The sequence below is a fragment of the Filicampus tigris genome, chromosome 13 (assembly GCF_054856515.1).
Source record: "Filicampus tigris isolate MCC_2025a chromosome 13, RoL_Ftig_1.0, whole genome shotgun sequence".
NCBI classification, from domain to species: domain Eukaryota; kingdom Metazoa; phylum Chordata; class Actinopteri; order Syngnathiformes; family Syngnathidae; genus Filicampus; species Filicampus tigris.
The window spans coordinates 22,252,076-22,272,476 of record NC_141229.1 but is presented as its reverse complement, the minus strand read 5'-3'; the positions used below and the strand labels follow the sequence as shown (position 1 = coordinate 22,272,476).

Sequence of the window (20,401 nt, the reverse complement as noted above, 5' to 3'; positions counted from 1 at the left end):
GCATAGAGCCATCCGGAAGGGCGAGCCAAAGTTTGGAGCGGACACAAGGCACTTTGTGGAGGGACATTTCTATGTAGACGACGGGTTGGTTTTGCTCCCCACTGAGTCTGCAGCCATAGATCTGCTCAAGCGCACATGTGCATCCTTGGCCGAGTCCAATCTCAAACTCCACAAAATCGCCTCAAACAGCGTCTCAGTTATGCAAGCCTTCAAGCCAGAAGACCTGGCCACTAATATCATAGATCTAAGCCTAGATGACGACACTCTACCAGCTCAGAGAAGTCTAGGTTTGTGCTGGGACATAAACACTGACTCCTTCACATTCAAGGTAGCTGTCAATGACAAACCTTACACCCGTCGCGGGGTTTTCTCAGTAATCAACAGTATCGTTGACCCTTTGGCACTAGCATCGCCAGTAACAATCAAAGGCAGACTTTTGTTACGTGAACTGTCAAATGGAGTCCAAGATTGGGATGCTCCTCTACCTCAGGATAAAATGGATACATGGGAAACATGGAAAATGTCCCTGCAAGATCTATGCAGTCTCAGAGTACCACGCTGTTACGTTGGAGCCTCTCTTTCCAAGTGCACTTACACAGAACTGTGCATTTTTTGCGACGCCTCAAGCTGGGCTATTGCAGCAGTGGCATACATGAAAACAGTCAATGCGGAAGGACAATGCGAAGTCGGCTTCGTGCTCGGAAAGTCAAAACTGTCTCCACAACCAGAGCCCACAATTTCTCGCCTTGAACTTTGCAGAGCAGTTCTAGCAGTTGAGTTGGCAGAGCTCATTCTGGACGAACCCAATCACAAACCAAATGCGATCAAATTCTGTGACAGCAAAGTAGTTTTTGGGTACATTGGCAATGATTCAAGACGCTTCTTTGTCTACGTACATAACCACGTTCATCGTATACGTCAGTCTACATCCCCCCAACAGTGGCACTACGTCACATCGGAGCAAAACCCAGCTGATATAGCCACCAGGTCAGTACCTGCATCACAACTCATGGACACAATGTGGTTTAAGGGACCAGACTTTCTTTGCAGACTACCTGAATGTGAGACGTATGAATCGTTCGAGTTAATCGATCCTGAAGTTGAAGCTGAAATCAGACAAGTCACAACTTTTGCTACACTAATTCAGAAAAATGGACTCTCGCCAGAGCTCTTCCAACACTTTTCAAACTGGAACTCATTGGTACATGCCATTGCATTTCTAACTCACCAAGCTTGATCCCATTCATCGTGTAATTTGTCAAATCATTCATGCAAAGGCTGGCATCGATGTACTAAGCCAGACACTCCAGAGGAGCTTGATACAGCCAGTAATCTCATTCTTCAATCCATTCAAAGAGATGCCTTTCCCGACGAGTATGCTGTTCTCCAAGCGAATCAAACCACACACAACTCAAATCCTATTGTGGCTCTCGATCCCTACATGAGCGACAGCCTCATTAGAGTCGGTGGTCGTCTCAAACATGCTTCATTGAACACGGCATCTAAGAATCCAATTGTTTTCCCAAACAAGCATCATGTGACTAAATTGCTTGTCCGACACTACCATGCTAAAATCATGCATCAAGGAAGGCAGTTCACAGAGAGTACAATTCGACAAGCTGGACTGTGGCTCATAGGTTGCAAAAGACTGATCTCATCCATAATGCACCGCTGCGTAACATGCAGAAAACTCAGGGGAAAACTAGAGACTCAGAAGATGGCAGATCTTCCGCGTGAGAGACTTGAAACGTGTCCTCCATTTTCGTATGTCGGGTTAGACGTATTCGGCCCATGGTCAGTGGTCACTCGACGCACATGAGGTGGTACGGCACAAAGCAAAAGATGGGCAATACTTTTTACATGTATGACCACAAGAGGTGTACATATCGAAGTCATTGAATCAATGGACTCTTGTAGCAGTGTGAATGCAATACGCAGATTCTTTGGAATACGAGGTCCTACAAGGCAAATGCGATCGGACAGGGGCACCAATTTCATCGCAGCGAGTGTGGAGCTGGGCATGGCACAACCAAACAAAAATCCCCCCAACATCGTCTACTATCTTCATGCCAACGTCTGCATGTGGGAGTTCAACCCCCCGCACGCCTCCCACGTGGGGGGTGTCTGGGAAAGAATGATTGGAGTAACTCGCAGAATATTGGAGTCTATCTTCTTACAAAACAAACATACCCGTCTGACACATGAAGTACTTTGTACTATAATGGCTGAGGTGTCATCTATAATCAATGCAAAACCCTTGGTTCCGATCTCAACGGACCCTTCCTCACCATTCCTTTTATGTCCTGTAATGATCTTGACCCAAAAGCAATATGTTCCCCTCCGAGACGTTCACTTTCCTGGCCCATGAATATCGAGCTTGGCTTGCAGTTGACCTGCGTTAGCATACCCAGTGTATCTAACACGTAGTAATAACAGTATAGTAGGCACCATGCTTTTTTTCCTTGTATTCCTCACCTTTGCAATGCCATACACTTTTGAAGCCATAAGTTCCAAAAACATTTATCTTGGTCTCATCACTCCAGAATATAGAGTTCCAGTGGTCATCATCTTTGTCAACATGTGCCCTGGCAAACTCTGCGCACTTTTTAATGCCTGGGCTTTAGAAGAGGCTTCCTTGGTTTACGGCACCCATGCTTGCCATCCTCTGCAGTGCATGCCTTATTGTGTCACGGGAAACAGTCACCCCAGTTTGGCTTTCGACTTGCTTAGATAACTGCAGTGAACTTGCATGCCATTTTTTTTCAACCCTTCTCATCAGAAGACACTACTGTCGAGGTGTTAACCTCCGTTGATGACCTGAATGTCTCTGTGAGATGGTAGCAGTTTTATCTTTTTAGAATGCTTCTACCATTTTTACTACAGGATTCTGACTGATAGGTAAAGCTTTGTTGATCTTTTTTTCAGATAAGATAAGATAAGATAAGAAGGCCTTTATTGATCTCACAGTGGGGAAATTTTCAGTGTTACAGCAGCAAAGATATAGATCACACAGAGACGGTGACATAAAGTAGCCATTAATGTATAACATTAACGGCAAACATTCAAAATCATTCATTCATTATCCATACCGCTTATTCTCACAAGGGTCACGGGTGTGCTGGAGCCTATCCCAGCTGTCTTTGGGCAGTAGGCGGGGGACACCCTGAATTGGTTGCCAGCCAATCGCAGGGCACACAGAGACAAACATCATTCAAAATCAAACCTATGTAAATATATGCAGTAAGTATGTGTATATACACATGTATATACACACTAACATACATCTACATATAAAGTATGAATAAACACTCATTTTAGCCTGTACATATTACAGAGGAAAAATACTCAGTGACAGTGCTGCAGTGAAATATAAGGAACACCATTTGATCAAAATAAAACTAGACTAACAGTAGTGGGGAATGTTAAGTATTGTACGATATAAGCTCAGGTGCAGGACTGCACAATGGCACTAATGTCCGCCAGTTTATAGAGACTATACAATGTTCTTGTTAAAGAGTCTGACAGCAGCAGGCGAGAAGGAGCGGCAGAATCTCTCCTTTGCACAGCGAGGGTGTAACAGTCTGTCACTGAAGGAGCTGTGGAGTGCTGTTAGGGTGCCCTGGAGGGGGTGGGCCGGGTTGTCCAGCATTGATGACAGCTTGGCCAACATCCTCCTGAGCCCCACTGAGTCCACAGACTCCAGGGAGCAGCACAGGACAGATCCAGCCCTCCTGACCAGTTTGTCCAGCCGCTTCTTGTCCCGGGCCGAGGCGGTGCCTGCCCAGGTGACCACTCCCTGGAAAATGACCGATGGAACCACCGAGTCATAAAAGTTCCCGAGGAGTGTCCCCTGAACCCCAAAAGACCTCAGTCTCCTGAGTAGGAAGAGTCTGCTCTGACTCTTCCTATAGAGGAGGGCGTCTGTGTTGTCGCTCCAGTCCAGTTTATTGTTCAAATGAACACCCAGGTACTTGTAAATTGAGACCCTCTCAACATCTGTTCCCCGGATATTCACTGGTGTAAGTGCAGGAGTGATGGCGCCTACAGAAATCAACCACCATCTCTTTGGATTTCCCCGCATTGATCAGGAGGCGGTTCTGCTGGCACCAGTCGACAAAACCCTGAGTAAGTTCTCTGCACTCCCGATCATCCCCGCCTGTGATGAGGCCGACAATCACAGAGTCGTCAGAGAACTTCTGCAGGTGACAGGTAGGGGTGTTGTAGTTGAAGTCCGAGGTGTAGAGGGTGAACAGGAAGGGAGCCAAGACAGTTCCCTGTGGGGCCCCCATGCTGCAGAGGAGCACGTCAGACACACAGTCCTGTGTCCTCACATACTGTGGCCGGTTTGTGAGGTAGTCCTAGATCCATGTGGTGAGGTGGTGGGCCACTCCCGCCCGCTCCAGCTTGTCTCCCAATAGGGTGGGCTGAATGGTGTTGAAAGCACTGGAGATATCAAAGAACATGATCCTCACAGTGCTACTCGCCTTCTCCAGGTGGGAGAGTGATGTGTGGAGGAGGTAGATGATGGCATCTCCACACTGATGCCAGGCTGGTATGCGAACCGGAGAGGGTCCATTGAGGAGCTCACCAGGGGGCGCAGGTGGACGAGGATCAGTCTCTCCAGGGTCTTCATCAGGTGAGACGTCAGCGTCACTGGTCTGAGCTCCTTCGGGTGGGGGGTCTTTGGCACCGGGACCAGGCAGGATGTTTTCCACACCTGGGGGACTCTGCCCAGCTTCAGGCTCAGATTGAACATGTGCTGGACAATTCCACACAGCTGGTCTACACAGGCTTTGAGGAGCTGGGGGCTGATGCCATCTGGACCCGCTGCCTTCCTCGCCTTCATCTTCTTCAGATGGTTGTTCACCTGAGATATTGTGAAGGCCAAGGCTGGGTAGGAGGGACTGGTGGCTGTCTGGTGTAGCTGGGAGCTGGAGACTGTGGAGAAAAAAGTGGAGGGAGGGGAGCTGGTGACACACCCAGCAGGAGGAGTAGGTGAAGGCTGCAGCAGGAGAGACTGAGTGGGGGCAGACATCTGATCGAACCTATTGAAAAAGAGGTTCAGCTCATTTGCCCACTGCAGGTACCCCGGGTCTTGGGTTGTCCGTGGCATGAGTTTGTCTTCAGGCCTCTCCAGACTCCCTTGGCATTATTCTGCAGCAGCTCCTCCTCCATCCTCTTCCTGTAGGACCTTTTCCCTTCTCTGATTTTCCTCCTCAGCTGGGGCTGCACAATCTTCCGCTCCTCTTTGTTGCCTGACGCAAAAGCACTCTTCTTCTCCTTCAGGAGAGCTTTTATGTCTGGTGTGATCCAGGGTTTGTTGCTGGAGAACTGTCTAACTAACTGTCTGATCTAACTGTCCTAGTGGGTATGGTGTTCTCCATGTAGAAATGTATATAGTCTGAAACAATGTCCGTTAGACTGCTAATGTCTTCCCCATGAGCATCGCTGAATACTTCCCACACAGTTGTGCTGAAGCAGACCTTTAAGGCCTCCTTGGCCTCACCAGACCATCTTTGAACTGTGCCGGTCACAGCTGGCTGCCTGCGGACCAGAGGTTTGTACACAGGCTGGAGAGCCACCAGGTTGTGATCAGCTTTGCCCAGCGGGGGGAGGGGCAGTGATGTGTATGCCTCCTTGGTGTTGGCATAGAAAAGGTCCAGTGTTTTATTGTCTCTGGTGTGGCAGGTGACGTACTGAGTGAATGAAGGCAGAGAGGAGGAAGGGGAGGCATGACTGAAGTCACCAGAGATGAGTAGCAGGGCATTTGGGTGCTGTGTTTGTAGCCTGCTCACGGCTGCAGTCAAGACATCACAGGCTATGTTGCCGTTGGCAGCGGGGGGGGACGTAGACGGTCACCGCGATCACATGACTAAACTCTCGCAGGATGTAGAATGGCCTCAAGCCAACAGCTAACAGCTCCATATCCCTGCTGCAAAGCTGCTCCTTAATCGTGATGTGCCCAGGATTACACCATCTATCGTTCACAAACACAGCCAGCCCTTCTCCTTTCCTCTTACCACTCTCCAGCATCCTGTCCGCGCGTATGATTTGGAAGCCGTCCAATTCAACAACCGCGTCCGGCGTTAGTGCTGTTAGCCACGACTCAGTGAATAGCATCAGGCTAGCCTCCTGGAAGTCCCTCTCATGCCGGGTAAGCGCCGCTAGCTCGTCCATCTTGTTGGGGAGAGATCTAACATTCCCCATGATAACAGACGGGCGGACGGGATGGTATCGTCTCCTCCTTTCCCGGCGTTTAACCCCCACACGAGATCCCCGTCTCTTCCTCGCGCGGGGTTAACACAGAGTGCTAACAGCTGATTCCGGCTGTAAACAATGGGCGCGAGGCTCTGAGCCAAGTCTCCGGACACAATCACGCAAAAAATAGCCACCAGTAGCAGCAGGAATACCGCAATTTGGAGTGTGAAATAATGGCAATAATCTTTAACAGTGAGTCACTTGGTGTATTGTAAACCTCTGTTTGTGGAGAAACCGTATGTTTGAAAACCACACCATAGAGTAAGAGAACTATAGTTTTCCAGAGTCTGGGCTTGTTTTATGTTCATGAAAATACCAGAAGTGTGTAAGAAAAGAAGTAAAAAAAGCACAACTATCCCCATCATGTTCTCTAAAAATTAAAGTACTGCAGTGATACAATATCATTGGTAGAAACATTTTTGCAAGGCCATGTGGTGGCCTTCCTGCATTTTGTAAGGTGTTTTAAGGGCGAACTGATGGCATGTAGTTTTCTAGAATTATGAGATGCAAGTGAAAAAGTTAAAATGTAACAATTTGAACCATGTATCAACATAGCATAAGTACTCACTGAGGAATATGTTTCTATGTTATGTTGTTTAATCGTGTACACACAACTGAGCTGTTATCGCATTGTGTTTTCAGGCTGGTACAATCGCCTCTACATCAACTTCACGCTGAGACGCCACATCTTCTTCTTTCTGCTGCAGACATATTTTCCTGCCACACTAATGGTCATGCTATCATGGGTGTCCTTTTGGATTGACCGCCGGGCTGTGCCAGCCAGAGTTTCCCTAGGTAAAAATAACATCCTTTAAAGTCGGAATTTTTAAAGAGGGAAATCAACCCAAACATGTTTTCAAGAATATTGTCTATGCAGGCCCACTAGTCAAAACACGGCATTCTGAGTAATATTGCGTTTGTGGAATATGAGTTAAGCAGCAAACTCCACCCATTTTTAGCCGTCTCAGGGGGTGGCCATTGTCACTTCTGTCGACTGAAAATGACATCACAAATGCTCAGGGCTCAGGTTAACCGCCAATCAGAAAACTCAGCTTCAGAAAACAGGTGAGCTATATTTATCAGACTGCCTTGTTTCAACTAGTGGGCCTGCATAGAACATATTATTGAAAAAAATATGTTTGGGTTGACTTCCAATTTGATAGGGTCAATAGCTTGCAAGCTATCTAGTTACTGGTTTGTGAGTAGCTCACCAAACGGAATATGTGTGTGGTAGGCTTTTCAACTTCACTTGCCTTATGCACATTCATGTCTGGTGAAGGGCAGGGGTGTTGTTTTGACCACGCCCCGACATAAAAAAAAAAAGAGAAAAAGAAGTGCTGCTAGTAGGGGGCCTCATGAAGGAGAATCATTTATATGAGTAAGGGTAATTTCAGAAGTCAGGGGTGAAAATTGTTCAGGAGTAAACAAATGTATGAGCAAATTATAATCCTCTCCGATTCTACTGCTCCTCTCTATTATGGCAAAACTGTCTAACTCTGGTTGAGACCATGACAGTAAAGTATAAGTACCCAGCTAATTAAAATCCCAATAGCAACACTGGACACAAACATTCAGTAAAATTAAGTTCTTGCCACCAATCTTATTGCACACAAAATTAAAAGGAAGGGAAGAGGTTTTTTAACAATTTTTAAATATTGTATTGAAAAATCCAAATCCTCAGAAAGTCCACTGATAGTGTAGTGGTACACACGCCTGAGTTGTGTGCGGGCAGCGTGGGATCGATTCCCGCTCAGTGACAGTGTCTATGTGTGCCCTGCGACTGGCTGGCGACCAGTTCGGGGTGTAGTCTGCCTTCGCCCATTGACGGCTGGGGTAGGCTCCAGCAACTCCCCGCGACCCTATATAGGATAAGCGGTTTGGAAGATGACATGACAGATGACAAATCCTCAGATTTCTGAACTTAAAATGAAAATACTTCCTGATTTCCATAGTCATCGATGAAAGCAAACAAATTACCATTGTCTTTTATGGAAAACCAGACAATCATGGAGATCAGCTGACTTAGGAAAAGCAATCAATATTTTTGTCTTTCGTGTAACATGTTTTGAATCAAACACTATTGAAGCCATTTCCAAATTTCAGTGCTGGTCTCAACATACAATCCGCAGAGGCACACCAAAACCTTATATTGTAATTCTGATCAACACATGAGACTAGGATCAATAATTCCCAAATAATGTATTTAGTTTTCATAACCATGTTCTATAAAACTATGCAAAGCAGTGAGCACAAATTCTGAACAAAGACTAAGCACTGTATTTGTTTCTTGCATTAAAATAACTAGCAAACAAGCTAACATACTGTCGGTAACAATATCAGTCTTAGCATCAGGGGTCTGATTTCACTTGATGACACATAGGACTCAATTTTCGTAGATGGCGTAGCTGCGCTCAAGCGTAAGAGCTGGCTTATCTTGATGTTCGTGCAAATGCAAACTTTGCTGCACCTGTTTGTCTGGTATTTGTCAGACAGGTCTGCGTGAAAGTGGGCATACCAGCGTACTAGAGTGTGTTCTTTAACATCAGTGCAGAGCATGTGACAATTTGGTGACTGAAAATCAGTCTAAACTTTTGCCTGCTCAGACCACGTCTACCTTTTGGCACAAGGTAGACCGGTAGTCTAATGGTGCAGTCAGACCACAAGTGAGTTGAGCGTTTCTGGTGGTGTGCTCTCATTTATAGTCAATGCAGTTTGCGTGGTTGGGTGCATTCAAATGCGTGCTGGGCGGTGTGAATGAAGTGTTTGAACCGAAAAATTCGCTTCTTCGCCCATTTCGCTGATGTTTGCAAATGTGGCACGGACATGAACAACTGGGGCGGAAGGCGGTCTCCAACTGCCCACTTTACAGTGCAGATCTGTGTTCTCCTTGGCAAACTTTACACATTCCGTGGAGCTTTGCTTGCAGTACCTTATAAACCATTTTTGCATTACCTCCCACCATACTCTGGAAGACCAGTTTCTTCTTCTGTCATGTCAAGGACAGTGTGTTGCTTGTGTTTAAAGGAAATGAGTCCCTTCGATTGGGAGTCGGTTGTGTTCACAGCCACAACGGTGCAAACCGCCTTTGGAGGTACGACCCCCGGCTACAGAGGCTAGCTATAGGGAAATGGAACGTCACCTTTCTGGCAGAAATGGAGCCCAAGCAGGTGTGAGCCTCATTATTGCTCCCTGTCTTGGCGCCTGTACGTTGGGGTTCACCTCAGTGGCTGAGAGGGTAGCCTCCCTCTGCCTTCGGGTGGAGGGAGAGGTCCTGACTGTTGTTTATGCCTATGCACCAAACAGCATTTTAGAGTACCCACCCTTTTTGGAGTCATTGGAGGGTATGCTGCTGAGAGCTCCCCCTGAGGACTCACCCATTCTGATGGGGTACTTCAATGCTCTCAGGGGCAATGACAGTAAAACCTAGAAAGGCGTGATTGGAAGGAAAGGCACACTGCTTTGAACCCAAATGGTATTATTTTACTGAACTTTTGTGCTTCACACTTTATGTCCACAGCAAAGTCCCGGGGTGGCTGATATCCGCCCAGAGTTCCTAAAGGCTCTGGATGTTGTGGGGCTGTCCTGGTTGATACGCCTCAACAACAATGCGTGGGCATCAGAGACACTGCCTCTGGATTAGCAGACTGGGGTGGTGGTTCCCCTTTTTAAGAAGGGAGAGATCCTGGTATAGTTCATTCAGGGGTGCTGGAGAGGATGGTCGGTCAGGAGGTCGAACTTCAGATTCAGGAGGAGCAGTGTGGTCTTTGGCCCGGCCATGGACAGTGGACCAACCCTACACCTTGGTAGGGTCCTTGAGGGTGCATGGGAGTTTGCCCAAACAGTCTACTTGTTTTGTGTACTTGGAGAAGGCATTCGACCATATCCCTCTGGGAGTTATGTTTGTGCGTGGGGGGGGGGGGGGGGTGCTTCAGGAGTACCGAATCCCTGATACGGGCAGTTTTATATTTGGACCACCGATGGCAGAGTTTGGTCCGCATTGCCGGCAGTAAGTTGGATTCATTTCCAGTGAGGATTGGACTCCCCCAAGGTTGCCCTTTGTCACATATTCTGTTCGGAATCTTTATGGAGAGAATTTCTAGACACAGCCAAGGCATTGACTGAGTCCAATTTGGTATTGCATCTCTGATGTCCAACTCTCACTGGAATGGTTTGCTGCAGAGTGTGAAATGATTGGTATGAAAATCACCACCTCCATATCTGAGACCATGGTACTCAGTCGGAAAAGGGTAGATTGTTCTCTCTGGCTTGCTGGATAAGATCATGCCCCATGTGGAGGAGTCTAAGTATCTTCGGGTCTGGTTCATGATTGAAGGCAGGATGGAGCGGGAGATCGACAGGCGAATTAGTGCAGCATCTGCTGTGATGTGGATTCGGTCTTTCGTGGTGAAGAAGGGGGTGAGCCGAAATTTACCAGTCGATATACGTTCCTACCCTCACCTATGGTCATTAGCTGTGACACGGGACCGAAAGAACAAGAATCCCAGATACAAGCGGCTACAATGAGTTTCCTCCGCACGTTGTCCAGGCTCTCCCATAGAGATAATGTGAGAAGCTCATTCATCCGGGAAGAACTCAGAGTTGAGCCTCTGCCCTTGCGCATTGAGAGGAACGAGATGATGTGTCCTGAGCATCTGGTTAGGATGCCTCCTAAATGCCTCCCTGGTCAGGTGTTCCAGGCATGTCCCACTGGGAAGACGTCCCAGGAGTTGGAAGAAGTGGCTGGGGAGAGGGAAGTCTGTGCTCCCTTGATGAAGCTGCTACTCGACCACAGATAAGCGGTAGAAAATGAATGGATGACTATATAGATTTTTTTAATGGCCATCTTTAATTTAGTTTTTTTAAGATTAAGAGATAATTTTTAGCATTATAATGGATGGGTGAATAAAGCAATCCTTTATTTTTCTCGTTTTTGTTTTGACCTCATTCAGTAACAGCTGCAAATCCTTACTGGAGCATAAAATAGTCGTATCTTCGACAAAAATAATAAATTTAAATGTCCCTGAGACATTACATGAATCACTTGAGTTGCGAGCAGCTATGAAGGGTCCTCGCACCACGGGCCACTTTGGGATACTGGCACCGTAGGGCACTGTCATTAGAATTAGTATTTTTCGCCAAAGTATGACGTGTGTGCAAGTTTCATGAGTTTTCACGCTGTTTAGAACCTTATCTGTGGTCTCCTCTTTTGTCGACAAAAAAATTGGATTTTGAGTTTAATTGGTGGGATGTTGCCAATCATTCTCAACTGCGGGCTTGTGAAGCCCTTTGAAACTCTTTTGTGAGGTCGGGCTATGCAAATAAAAAAACGACTTAAAGGGGAAGCATATATTTTTCAAAGAATATGTTCTATGCAGGCCCACTAGTTGAAACAAGGCATTCTGATAAATATTGTTTGTGGAATAAGAGTTAACCCACCTGTTTTTAGCCATCTCTGGGGGCGGCCATTTTGTCAACTAAAAATGAGTCTTTTAAGACTCATTGACTCTTTCAATTTGGTCCAGTGCGTGTCTGGCTCCACTCACAAGCAAGGCACCCTTTAGACGTTGTCCTTACTTTTGGTCTGTCGGCTCCATTAAAAAATATGTGGCAAAAAATTAGACCGGAGCCTTGGTTTAATGAGAGTACTCGCGCAGTTAAACAGGAATGCTGCAGAGCTGAACGCAGGTGGAAAAGACACAGGCTGCAGGTCTCATCAAATCCTGAAGGACTGCTGGAAAAACAATGCTGTTTGTATCTGGGTAGTTCATGGATAAGTTGTGCTCTGTTAAAATCACTCAGGAAGATGAAGGGTGATTCTGGGTGCTTTAGCTCGAGTTTGTTTACTTGGTCAGCCAACATTTGTATCAAAGAGTTAGCATTAGTTTGTAGTGGGATGTAAATGCCAGCGAGTACGAAGGAGGAGAACTTGTCATGAGTAGAATGGCTTAGAGTTTAGAAATAGCAAATCCAAGTCAGGGCTGCAAATGCGTGTTGAGCTCTGTGACATCAGTACACCATTTATCGTTAACATAGAAGCATATTCCGCCATCTTTTGACTTTCCTGATAGTTCCATGACGCGGTCCGCTCCGTGAAGACGGAAGCCGGGTAGTCGAGTGCTGTGTTGGTCCTAATGGGGAGAAGAAGTTCATCCATCTTGTTTGGTCGAGAACGTAGATAAGCAAGATGGATCGATGGGAGTGGTGTTTAAAATCCACGCTGTCGGAGTTTGACTAGCACGCCAGCTCGTTTCCCCCTCCTCCTCTGGCGGTATCTCCATGCTCCATATTGTGCAGCCGCTCCGCCAGCTTTTATCTCAGAAAAACCTTGTTGATTTGTGTAGGTTAGCCAAAAAAGTCAGAGAGTAGACTTCCTAATGCTTAGCAACTCTTCTCTTGTGTAAGCAAATGGCAAACAGTCGCCAAGAACAAATGAAAATCACAAAATCAAAGACAATACTAGAGAGCGCATTACCAAGGCGGCCACTCGAGTCGGTGCCATGTTGGTATATTTTGGTATTGAAGGATCTAAATCTATATGAATGGTTTTATATTAGCCAACAGGTTAAACAAAAACCAAAAAGGGAAGGCATTCGCAAGGATGGAAAAGCCGCCCAGATCTGATCATTGTATGATTCCTGAACTTCAGAGATGGTAAAGAAAACTGACGAGAAAATTCAATCGACTTGTGTTAGTCTTTATTTACATTGGATACATAAAAGATAAAACGAACACGCATTGGGTAAGTAGTTGTTTTGTAAATTGCTAATTGGACTTACGGACTTGAGACCTACAAAACATTTCAACAGCATACATGACTATCAATTAAATTGTGGGGTTAGATTGTAGATTGTATTGTATTGTATTAAAAGCAGATGAAAAATCTGTGAATAACACAATAGAATACAATACAATTTTTTTGCCTGTCCGGCGTCGACCCTTTGCCCTTGACCTCAGTACCCTTCCAACCTCAACCCTCCGCCCTTATTCATAAAAATGATCGACTGCCGGCCCTGTTCCGCCCCCTCCCCACAAAAAAAATAGTGTCCGTACATGACGCCGCCACGGGAGAGATGCTAACGGCAGAGGTTTATTTAAAGATCATGCTAATTTACAATTCAAACCCACTGTGGACACGCTTCAAACATGCTTCAAACATGCCACTAGTAGTTACCCATATACGCTGTGCACTACACACGGTGAGTGTCGGCCACTTGCGATGTCGATGTTTGTTTTGCCAGGCTTCGTGCCGGTCAAACGCCAGCACGCCAGCGCACCTTCTTCTTCTTCGTCTCATTCTTCTCCTTCTATTTCTTCTCCCCTCCGTGCAGACCGGGGGAGATTTTTTCTAACATGCTGCATTATTGTGTTGTGAACTAGTGAGTATATATTTAATTTTATCCTGCTTAAATATTTGTTTCTTTTGGGGTTGGTTTTGTCGTATTGAATAATTAAATAAATAAATGTGGGTCCGGCAAGTCAGAAGCATTCCAGCAAGTTACTTATTTATTTTCCAAACTTACCCTGAACTCCTATTCCCGGCCTTCAAAATAAAAGCATATCAGTAAACCATTACACAGCAGGTTTGCTACAGCGTATTTCCGCAGCGAAGAAGAAAGAGAGGGAGAGAGGTGAATTAAAGCGAGGTTGTTCAACTTCCATGAAGACATCCGCAAACACTCACTGCCGCAGTGCTGAGCGCAGTTTGACTTTATACTCGCAGACACAACCCACACGTGTCTTTTTGAAAATATATTAAATCATGCTTAGATTAAATTTGGCCGCCTCGCGACCACGTCACACGCATGGGGGCCGGTTAGTGGGCCGGACTAATATCCACTTCCGCCCTTGCTTAGTCCGCTCCTTTTTTTTTCCCAAACGTGTCAATCACACCCACCCACACCAAAACTGGGCATCTGGCCGGGTCGGAGAGCCGGACCGTTCCGCCAGCGGGACGGACTGCCCAGCTCTGCTATTTACACATTCTCTATTAAAGTGAACAGTTGATTCGTTAATAGATAATCAGAAAACAGTGAAAGAAAACTACTCATCTGCATTCATGCAATATAGACTGGAGTATCAGGTATTTGAACGACGATGGTCGCTAGACGCCTGTGGTTAACAAGCATTTTTCATGTTACGAAAATATTTTGTCAACTTCTTAGACGACGTAAAGTGCTTGTCGGAGCGTTAGGGTGCTCAAGCGATGATGTCGCAATGTATCCCCACACATAAAATGAGGGCTTCCCCCCACGGACTACGAACAGTGCGTGATCTGTGTTTAGGGAAGGGCTGTCCTGGCCGTTGGATCACATTGTATCATCGGATATAAATGAGGATGTTATTGATTTCAGTAAGATAGCTATCATACTTATACCTGTGAGGTTTGGCGTTTCAAAACATGAGTGTAATGTAACCTTATGTATCTTGTCTAGGCATCACCACTGTACTAACCATGTCCACCATCATCACTGGAGTTAATGCATCTATGCCTCGAGTATCATACATCAAGGCAGTGGACATTTACCTCTGGGTCAGCTTTGTCTTCGTCTTCTTATCTGTGTTGGAGTATGCAGCAGTCAACTACCTGTCCACTGTCCAGGACCGTCGCGAACGTAAAATGAGAGAGCGGGCACGATCCCAGGTAGGTTTGTTCCACTTAGTTGTTTGGCATTATGCGAAAGTGTCCTATCTTCACCCTCCTCTCTAATGTAAGGAGAAATCTGCCACTCTCTCATGCCAACAGTGTAGAAAACAAGCAGATTTTAAAACAGCTTTATGGTGCAAGAACTAGGTTTTAACCAATATGTTACAGCAGGTTTTTGTTATTGACATACATTATATACTGGGGCAGGCTACACATAACATTTTTGGTCTGGTTCTCAGTGAAGATGTGGAACTGTTATTTGCAGAGATGGGCACTTTACCCTAATTTGCTGGTCTATCCTCCGTCCTCCGTCAAGGACCAGGGCACCCTTCCGTCATCGTCCCTCTGTCCTTATACATAAAATAATCATCCTCCGTCCCGGTTCGTCCTCATCCTTTTAAAGCGCGTCCTTCCATACATTTCACCCCCCAAAAAGGGAGAGAGGCTAACGGCAGAGGTTTCAAATTCATAAACATTATTTAAAACTCATTAGCTGGCTAATTTCCTATTCACATCCACTTACCGGCTGGGAGTATCTTGTGAGTGGATTGAATTGTTTGCAACTGTTTTAAGTGTCAACCAAGATAGCCAACACAAGTTGCCAACACAACCACCGTCGGTCACCAGACTGGCTGGCGATGCGGAAACTTTTATCGAGGGAGGGCGAGTTCTCCTCCTCCTGTGCACTTGAAGAAAAGTTAAGTCACTTCCTCCCGCATACAATCATAGTGAACACGTACGAGACAACCGGTGCATCGTGATATTTCACAATCGGAAGTCGTGTATTGGCGGATTACACACGCAAGACTGGCTGGTCGTGTTTCTGTCAGCCGTCAGTGAAATGGGCGTCCGTCTGTACTTAGGGACAATTAAAGGGACGGACGAAAACCCACTTCCGTCCTTGCTTAGTCCAGCCTTGAAAAAAAAAAAATATATATATATATTTCGTCCTCCACCATCCCTGAAATGGGCGTCCGTCCGTCACGGGATGGAATGTACATCTCTGGTTATTTGGTCCTAAGATGTCTGGTAGAACCTGGATTTATGACCAGTAATCATAGTGGTGATTTCAGAGACAGAGGACACCCCCCCCCCCATCTGCATCTGAGATAGCTATAAAGAGAACTCAGCTCAGCACAGCACAGGGAGATAATGGGGCTCATATTAGATTTAAACCAAAGCACTATTACAATAAAGCCATTCATTCATGTATTATGTTGTCTGTACCTGTAGTCCTTGTCAAAAGTAGAACAACTCACATTAACAGAATAACTCTAGCTTTATAGCGTGAGTTGTTTGATGGTTAAATGTGAGGATATCTGATGTCATAACTTTTATATTTCACACTTCTTAAAGCCAAGTCAAACCGAAACATATTTTTTTCAAGAATATGTTTTATGCAGGCCCACTAGTTGAAACATGACATACTGATTAACATTGCGTTTGTGGAATGAGTTAAGCAGCAAAATCCATCCGTTTAAAATAATACAACTTCTTGGTTGAAGTAGTGTAACATGAAAAACCTTAATGGGAAGTCAATCCAAATGTACTTTTTTTTCAAGAATATGTTCCATGCTGGCCCACTAGATGAAACAAGGCATTCTGATTAGGGATGGGAATTTCAACTAATTTGCCCGCCGACTAGTCTCAAATTTTATTTACGAATAGTCGACTAGTCTATAAGCAAGAAAACTTGAAATTTAATACATATTAAATTCAAAGTTGAAAATGCAAATGTTTTGTGTATTTACAGTGGGGGCTATTTTAGCCTAAACATTCAGCACACTTTGTTAATTTAAATTCTATATTCATATTTATCTTAATAAATGTTTTTGTATTATTTTTCACAAGAGCTTTATTTTTGAGAAGTTCAAGACAATACAATAATGCAGCTGTTACTGAAAGCATGCTACTGAACACCAATTGATTGGCTAACCTTGTCTTTCTTTAGAAAGAAAATATATGACAAACAACGCTGCATTTTAAGGGCAAGCAAGGAAAGTCTAATCCAAGCAATTTATGTAATCATACGGTACCTGATGTATCTGTATGTACAGTCGCTACTGCTACGCATATATAAGCTAAATATTAGCTAGATATGTGCATTTGTGTGTTGAACTTGTTGGCTGAATATTGCAATTCGACGTATTTAGCCGATTCTGACTTTGGGTCACGAGCCGCATCGAGGCTGCGTCGGCCAAACGAGCCGGCTGGGCTGGCCCGGATTACAGACCCCGCGAAGGGCGACTGCTGGCACCGCGGTGTCCCAGCGGCCACTGCAGCCGTGGAGATCTGTGGGAAGGGCCCGCCCCGCCCAGAGTCGTCACCGCCGCTGCCCACGCTTGCCGGCCGGGACGAGGAGCTGAGCGCGACTGGGGGCGAGCTAACGTGCTATTGTTGCTACGCAGCTTGCGGCAGGAGCCGGAGACTGCGCGCCGCACATGTGGTTTCTCATCGCTCCGGGAGAGTGGTTGTAAGCGAGTTTATGCTTACAAAGCCTACAGACGACCTTGTTGTCATCTGCTGCATCAAAATACTGCCAAACGGTGACGTTGTTTTTCGTGGGAGCTTCGACATCTCTTTTCTTCCCCAAACTTAGTGTCGCCGCCCCCTACTATGTGTGCGTGTGGGTGGGCGAGAGAGGAGCAATTCTCTCTCTTGGTGCTTGGCTTGTTTACAGAGGCAGAGAGACTTGATGAACAAGATGCGTGATAATGCAGCGTTTAACCGACTAGTAAAATACCAAACGTTTAATAAATTGTAGATGGTTAAACGGTTAAAGGGTCCGCTGATAGTGTAGTGGTACACACGCCTGAGTTGTGTGCGGGCAGCGTGGGATCGATTCCCGCTCAGTGACAGTGTCTATGTGTGCCCTGCGACTGGCTGGCGACCAGTTCGGGGTGTAGTCTGCCTTCGCCCATTGACGGCTGGGATAGGCTCCAGCAACTCCTCGCGACCCTGTATAGGATAAGCGGTTTGGAAGATGACATGACATGACATAAACGGTTAAATGACTAGTCGCGCACATCCCTAATTCTGATAAATATTGCATTCAAGGAATAAGAGTTAATCCACCCGTTTTTAGCCATCTCAGGAGGCGACCATTTTGTCACTTCTGTCCACTGAAAATGACATCACAGATGCTCAGGGCTCAGATAACGCCCAATCATGGTTCAGCTTCAGAAAAATGGAGAGCTGTGATTGGTCGTTACTTGAGCCCTGAGCAACAGTGATGTCATTTTCAGTGTCATTTTCACAAAATGGCCGCCCCCAGAGATGGCTAAAAACGGGAGGATTAACTCTTATTCCATGAATGCAATATTTATCAGAATGCCTTGTTTCAACTAGTGGGCCAGCATAGAACATTTTCTTGAAAAAAAAAAATACATTGGGGTTGACTTCCCATTAAGGCTTTTCGTGTTACACTACTTCAAGCAAGAAGTTGTATTATAATAGAGTGGTTATGCTTTCTTAAATAATATTTTTAAAATATCAGTTCCTTTCAAAAAAGTATTTATACAAAAATAAATAACAGGTGCTTTTATGTATTTGTTTAGTTATTACTTTGTGGTATTATCTTGTCATGTTTTCTAATTCAATGAATGCATTATTGTTTCTTTCCTGATAGTCACTGCCTTGCACATGTGGCATTTCCCAGACAAGAACCATGGCAATGTTAGATGGCACCTATAGCGAGGCAGATACCAACAGTCTTGCTGGCTACACTGAAGAGCCCATGGTGCCCGAGGAGGAGCAGGAAGAAATGCACGTTTCAGAAAAAACAGAACATATGGTGGTTCATCTGTCATTGAGCAGCGAGTCCACCACCACCAAGAAGAAGAAGAGCCTACGTACTCTAAACATCATCCAAAACACGCATGCCATTGACAAATACTCACGTATGATTTTTCCTGGGTCTTACATTTTCTTCAATCTTATCTATTGGTGTGTCTACTGCTGAACGCACACCTGATTTTGGGCTGCAGCCATAGAAATGGTTAAAAAGACAGATTACAAGCTTCATTAAAATGTTAAAATTCTGAACTAATTACAAATGACTCTTGGAACATATGTTTGGTGCTTAAGATCATGGACAGCTACTGATACAATGGTTACAATACAATACAATCTACATTGAATTGGTGCTGGACACCAACTTCACAAACACACACACACATCACACACAATGCGTAAATATTCTAAATATACAGTTCACACATTTTTTTTTATCTGTTTGCTGTAATGTTCCTTTAAGTGTTGGGCTTCTTTTCCTGATTTTCATTTTTCAGGTGAAGCTATTGAAGGAAATTAGTACCTCTTATTTCACATTCTGGAAATAGATTCTCAGATAAGTATAAGTAATAGGTATATTATATTGGACTGAGTAATGTAGGTGATTAATTCCTTTTTGTTGTCATGTGCTGAAACAAAAACATGTATTGGTTTTCTCTAAAGGATTAGACCAGGATTGTTTAAATATAGCGAATTCAGTTATTTCTTGAAATATGATGGTTGTAATGAATGGAAAGTCTGAATAAAGGTTCGATATTATTACAATCTATCTGCTTTAATTCTAGTCAATCCTGAATTTCTTCATTAGGATTTATTCATTCGTTGATTTTTTGTTTTGTTCTTAGATCATTTCTTATTCTTGGTAAGTCTTATGTTTGAAACAACTTTAATTTCAGTTTGATTGGGATCACTGTCAAATTATTTTTGTTATTTATCAAAACAACAGTAGGTACGTTTTTGACCTTAAATGGACACTTGGGTGAGCTTAACATTGGCCCTTATATAATAGGTTTGCATGTAAAAATGACATTAGTACTAAAATGCCCACCTCAAAAGACTCTAGTGATTTAAGGGCTTTTTTTGTGATTAGGTTTACGACAAATTTTCCCGGCCCTTTTTGAGGCGTGGCTTATGTTATGTTTTCGGTCTCAGATGTCCACGTCACGGGAGGGAGCCAAGCGTGGTATTATTGCTTGCTTTGTCAGCTCTGTTGTCTAAAACGGTGACCGATCACCGCCAAAATGCAAATGCACATTACTACTCTTGTCCACTTCAACCTGTGAAAGTATAAAAGTGTTCTGCACAATAGTTTGGATTTATTGAAAACGTGATCTCATCATGTCGATCTTCAAGTCGCTGGGTTGCCTCCCAAGCAGTTGTGTGCGTTGTCAGACAGAGAACCACCAGAGAGTGAGGTAAGCCCTCATCGAACAAGCGTCAATGTTCAGCGAACAAAAAGTTCCAGCGAGGCTGACTCCACAACAGAGTGTGGCCGCATTGGAACGTACCTTTTCGGCTGTTTACGTTCCAAATTGGACAGCGTGTTGTCAAGAAAATGGGGCCATTCCTCATCCAAATAAATGTGCACGTCTACTCATTTCCACTTCAGTCTCTGTTAATATCCTGACTGGTGTTAAATGCCTCGCTCGTCCTAACCGTGATCAGCAAAGAAGCAGTGTTTTTTTTTTTTTTTTTTTAAGCAAAGAA

General features: G+C 44.9%; 1 protein-coding gene across 3 annotated transcripts in view; it reads left to right on the top strand.

Moving 5' to 3' along the window:
• gabrr2a (gamma-aminobutyric acid type A receptor subunit rho2a) overlaps positions 1 to 19,463 on the top strand; it is a 155,742-nt gene extending 136,279 nt beyond the window's left edge. For all 3 annotated transcript variants that reach the window (XM_086048827.1, XM_086048826.1, XM_086048828.1), the window contains 3 exons: positions 6,901 to 7,053; positions 14,691 to 14,899; positions 18,531 to 19,463. In XM_086048827.1, the coding sequence (XP_085904953.1) occupies positions 6,901 to 7,053; positions 14,691 to 14,899; positions 18,531 to 18,863 (695 nt within the window). In that variant the 3' untranslated portion in view covers positions 18,864 to 19,463. The remainder of the gene's footprint in view (positions 1 to 6,900; positions 7,054 to 14,690; positions 14,900 to 18,530) is intronic.
• Positions 19,464 to 20,401: the final 938 nt, after the last annotated feature.